Source organism: Monoraphidium neglectum (assembly GCF_000611645.1).
Source record: "Monoraphidium neglectum strain SAG 48.87 unplaced genomic scaffold scaffold02589, whole genome shotgun sequence".
Classification (NCBI taxonomy): Eukaryota; Viridiplantae; Chlorophyta; class Chlorophyceae; order Sphaeropleales; family Selenastraceae; genus Monoraphidium; species Monoraphidium neglectum.
In genome coordinates, this window is record NW_014011039.1 from 1 (window position 1) to 3,505 (window position 3,505).

The 3,505-nt window shown below is 65.2% G+C and overlaps 1 protein-coding gene across 1 annotated transcript; it reads left to right on the forward strand.

Moving 5' to 3' along the window:
- Positions 1-16: 16 nt before the first annotated feature.
- Positions 17-442, forward strand: MNEG_11095 (hypothetical protein; the record flags this gene model as incomplete). Its single annotated transcript, XM_014040432.1, has 1 exon — positions 17-442. A coding segment is annotated over one exon (426 nt), but the record flags the coding sequence as incomplete, so codon positions are not given.
- Positions 443-3,505: the final 3,063 nt, after the last annotated feature.

Sequence of the window (3,505 nt, forward strand, 5' to 3'; positions counted from 1 at the left end):
GCTACAGCGGGTGCAGGGGCTGGTCGGTCTGTTGAGGGGCCGGCGCGGCCAGCAGGGGCACGCGGCGGCCGCGGCCCAGGACGGGGATGGGGACGGTGCCGCCGCCGCCGCCGCCGCCGCTGCTGTCATTGCACCGGACGAGGGGCATGCACAACAGCAGCAGCAGCAGGCGGCGCCCGCGCCGCAGCCGGCCGCGCCGGCGCGCGAGTGGGAAGAGCGCTGCGCGGGCGCGGCGCGGCTGCTCGTGCACGCGGCGGCGGCCGGCGCGCCGTTCCGCCTGCTCGCGGCCCCCGGCCCGCCATTTGCCGGAGGCTTGGACTCTTCAGATGCTTCCGCTGAATATGATGGCTTTTTGGATGGGGGCGGGGCCGACCCATATGGGGAGGGTGTCGTTGCGGATTTGTCGACTCTGCGGGCGCTGCTGCTGCCGTGCGCCGCGTGAGTGCGTCTGGGCCCCTGTGGGCTCGGGGCTGCGCGGCCGGGTCATAGCACAGGTTGTGTCGCAACTGCAATCCAATCAGTTCAGGCAAGCGCCTTTGGCGCTGACGCTTCGGCGCGGACGTGTCGGGTCCAGGAGTTTCGTGCCAACAAGCGTCCGCACGCTGGCTAGTGTTGGGGGCCTACGTTCAATTGTTTTGCTGCTTGGCAAGTTTTGGATGCATTGCAATTATTGCCACGGCTGCACATGTCGCTTCGCTGACAGTACATGCATGGTCAATGCCTGCACAGGCTGGTCAAACATGCGCCTTGCACATGTGCCACCGCAGCCTTGCGTCACGAGTCTGCTGAGGCTTCACTTCAGCTACCAATTGTACATTCTCTGCCTGCATATGTGTGCGCAATTTGCATGTACATGTGAACCTACAGAGCCCCGACCCCAACCGAACGCATCCAGCTTCAATTGCAGCACGTGCAGCGCTGCGAGGGACCACCAGGGCTGTTTGATGTGTAAATCGCTTTGATGGCGTGGCTCCCCCCCCCTTCCCTGCTGTCTACCTCATCCTGCCGGCTAGCGCAGCCGTTTGCTGTGTGCCATCAGGTTTGATAGCCGCACTCAACAGCTCCAGGGCTGGCGGCAGGGCTGCGCATGACGGGCTGTGCCGACAGATGGCTTGAGGCGCACACGCTGCAGACGATTTCACCAACACAAGTTTGCACGGCGAGTAGCCGGTCACCACCAACACCCCCAATGTCGACGCAAGTGCTCGAGGAGGGCGCAAGCCGCCCGAAATAGTGCAGCCGAACTCGAATGATTTAGGGAACTTGCGGAATTGGATCGAATGGTGGAAAAGGGCGGCATCGGGGCGTGCTGGTCAAGATGTGTGGCCCTGCACCACCATCAAGAGGTTGTCCAAGGCAGTGCCGGCGACTACCAATGAGTCACAGCCCGTGAAGAAGCCAGTGGTATCTACAAGTTCGCGGTCTCAGAAACTTGCATTGCAACACGAACCTAAACAAAGTCAACCACCAAGAATCCCAATGACGAACCCCAAAGACCGATTGACATACTCATGAAAGGCCACTGACCATTCAATCACGCCCAATCAAATGTTCCAAATTACCAAAGAAGTGCTGCTCGAGAGGCTGCTTGCTGCTCATCGCCCATCCGTCCTGCAAACAACGCCCAAAACTGAGCTTCACGCCGCCCCATTGCTTCTGCTCGTCAACCCCCCTCAGCCGGGCGCCACCAGCCGAAACGTTGCCATCCCAAAGCCGTAGCCGCCCTGCAGGCACGTGGGGGGCGTGGATTTTCAGGTCTTGTTGTTTCACGCGGTGTGCAGTGCGTGCAGCACGAGGATGAGCATCAGGGTACAGCCCGCAGCCGGCGAGCCCCACCTCACGCGATACATGCGGTCGCTGCAGCTGCCGCCGAGCGTCGCTGCAGACCTACGGCCATGACGTACGTTGGAAACGCAAAGGACATGTCCGTGATTCTATCATGCACAGCCAGCCAGACATTGTGCCAAAAAACGTGCCTGATAGAAGTTGCGGAAGCTGCCGCGCTTGGCTATGGGCCCGACCGTCGCCCATGACGCTCCCAGCTGCACGTAGTGGCGGCCGTCAAAGAAGTCGGCCGTGTCTGCGGGCGAACGTAATGGGTGCGCGGCCCCTTGAACATGCTCCCGGCAGCGACAGCGGGCCTGACCTACTGCAGCGCCAAGCGGCAGCACAAAACACCAATGGATGCACCTTTGTGCCGGCGGACGCTGACCGCCTGTTTGACCAGCCGACTACACAAAGCTTTGCGACCGCTGTCGTCAGGCGGCGGCCACCTCCCAGGCGTTTGGATTGCACCCTGCCCATGCACAAGACCCCGGCGCGCCGCTAGGGGGCTCCGGCGGAGCCCCCTAGGGAACCCATGTGCGCCCCAGCGCGCGGCTGCTCACACTCAGGATATAGGGGTGAGGGTTCAAAGCCGTCGTGGGGCGCAAGCAGGGTGTCTGTCCACTCCTGCGTGCAGCGTGGATGGAGGGGGGGGGGCGCGGCACGCAGTTGGTGCACGCTCACCCAGGATATATACTGCACACAGCCGGGCCGGGAACGGCGGCGCCGCTAGCTGTAGACAAGCAAGCGCTTCTACCTGCTCAACTGTCTATTCGCATGGACCTGTCAATCACGCGAGTATGTGTAGGCTGGCAGACCCCCGCCCAGGAAGCCCCGCAGGCTCAACGGGCGGCGGGAGTCCTGCAAATGTCACGCGTTGGCGCCCACCCAGCCGTTACTCCTGAGCTGGGAGATGTGCGCGCCCCTGCAGCTGCCTTCGCCCCAGCCGCAACCGCAGGCGCCGCGGCTGCCGCGGCCGCCCTCCGCTTGGCAGTCCAACACCACATCAACGGGATGCCACACCCCAAAATCGACCGGCGATTCTTCGTCCATTTGCCACCCTGTTTGCTGCTGCTCCTGCTGCTCCTGCTGCTCCTCCTGCTCCTGCTGCTCCTGCTGCTCCTGCTGCTGCATCGCCATCAGCAGCTCCCCCTCTGTCGGCAGCCGCAGCCCGCCGCCCCCAAACCACTCTGCGTACGCCGCCGCCTGGTCCCTGCTGACATAGGCCGGCCACAGCCAGGCGTCCCCCAGCGGCACCGGCCCAAACACGCTCCGCACCGCCAGCCGTGCGCACCCGCCGCCGCCGGCGCGGGGAGGCGCGCCGTCGCCGGCCGCGGGCGCCGCCACGACCTGCCAAGAGCCAGGCAGCAGGCCGGCGGGCACGGCAGCCGCGCCGCTCGCCGCCACGCCGCGGCAGAGGGCGCAGCTGGCGGCATGCCTCCTGCCCAGGCAGCCGCGGCTGTGATGGTCCTGCACCGGCGCTGTCGCCGGCGCCGCCTCTGACTGTGCGTCTAGGAATGCATGGTACTCGCCCACAGTGACGGGCCGCGCCTGGATGGCAAAGCGCCCCACGTCTATGCCGCGCGCGGGCCGCTCGTTGTCCCAACAAAACCGGCCCGCTGCCGCCGTTGCCGCCGGCGGCGGGGCCGGCGGGAGGCCTGCCGCGCGCGACGGCAGCGGC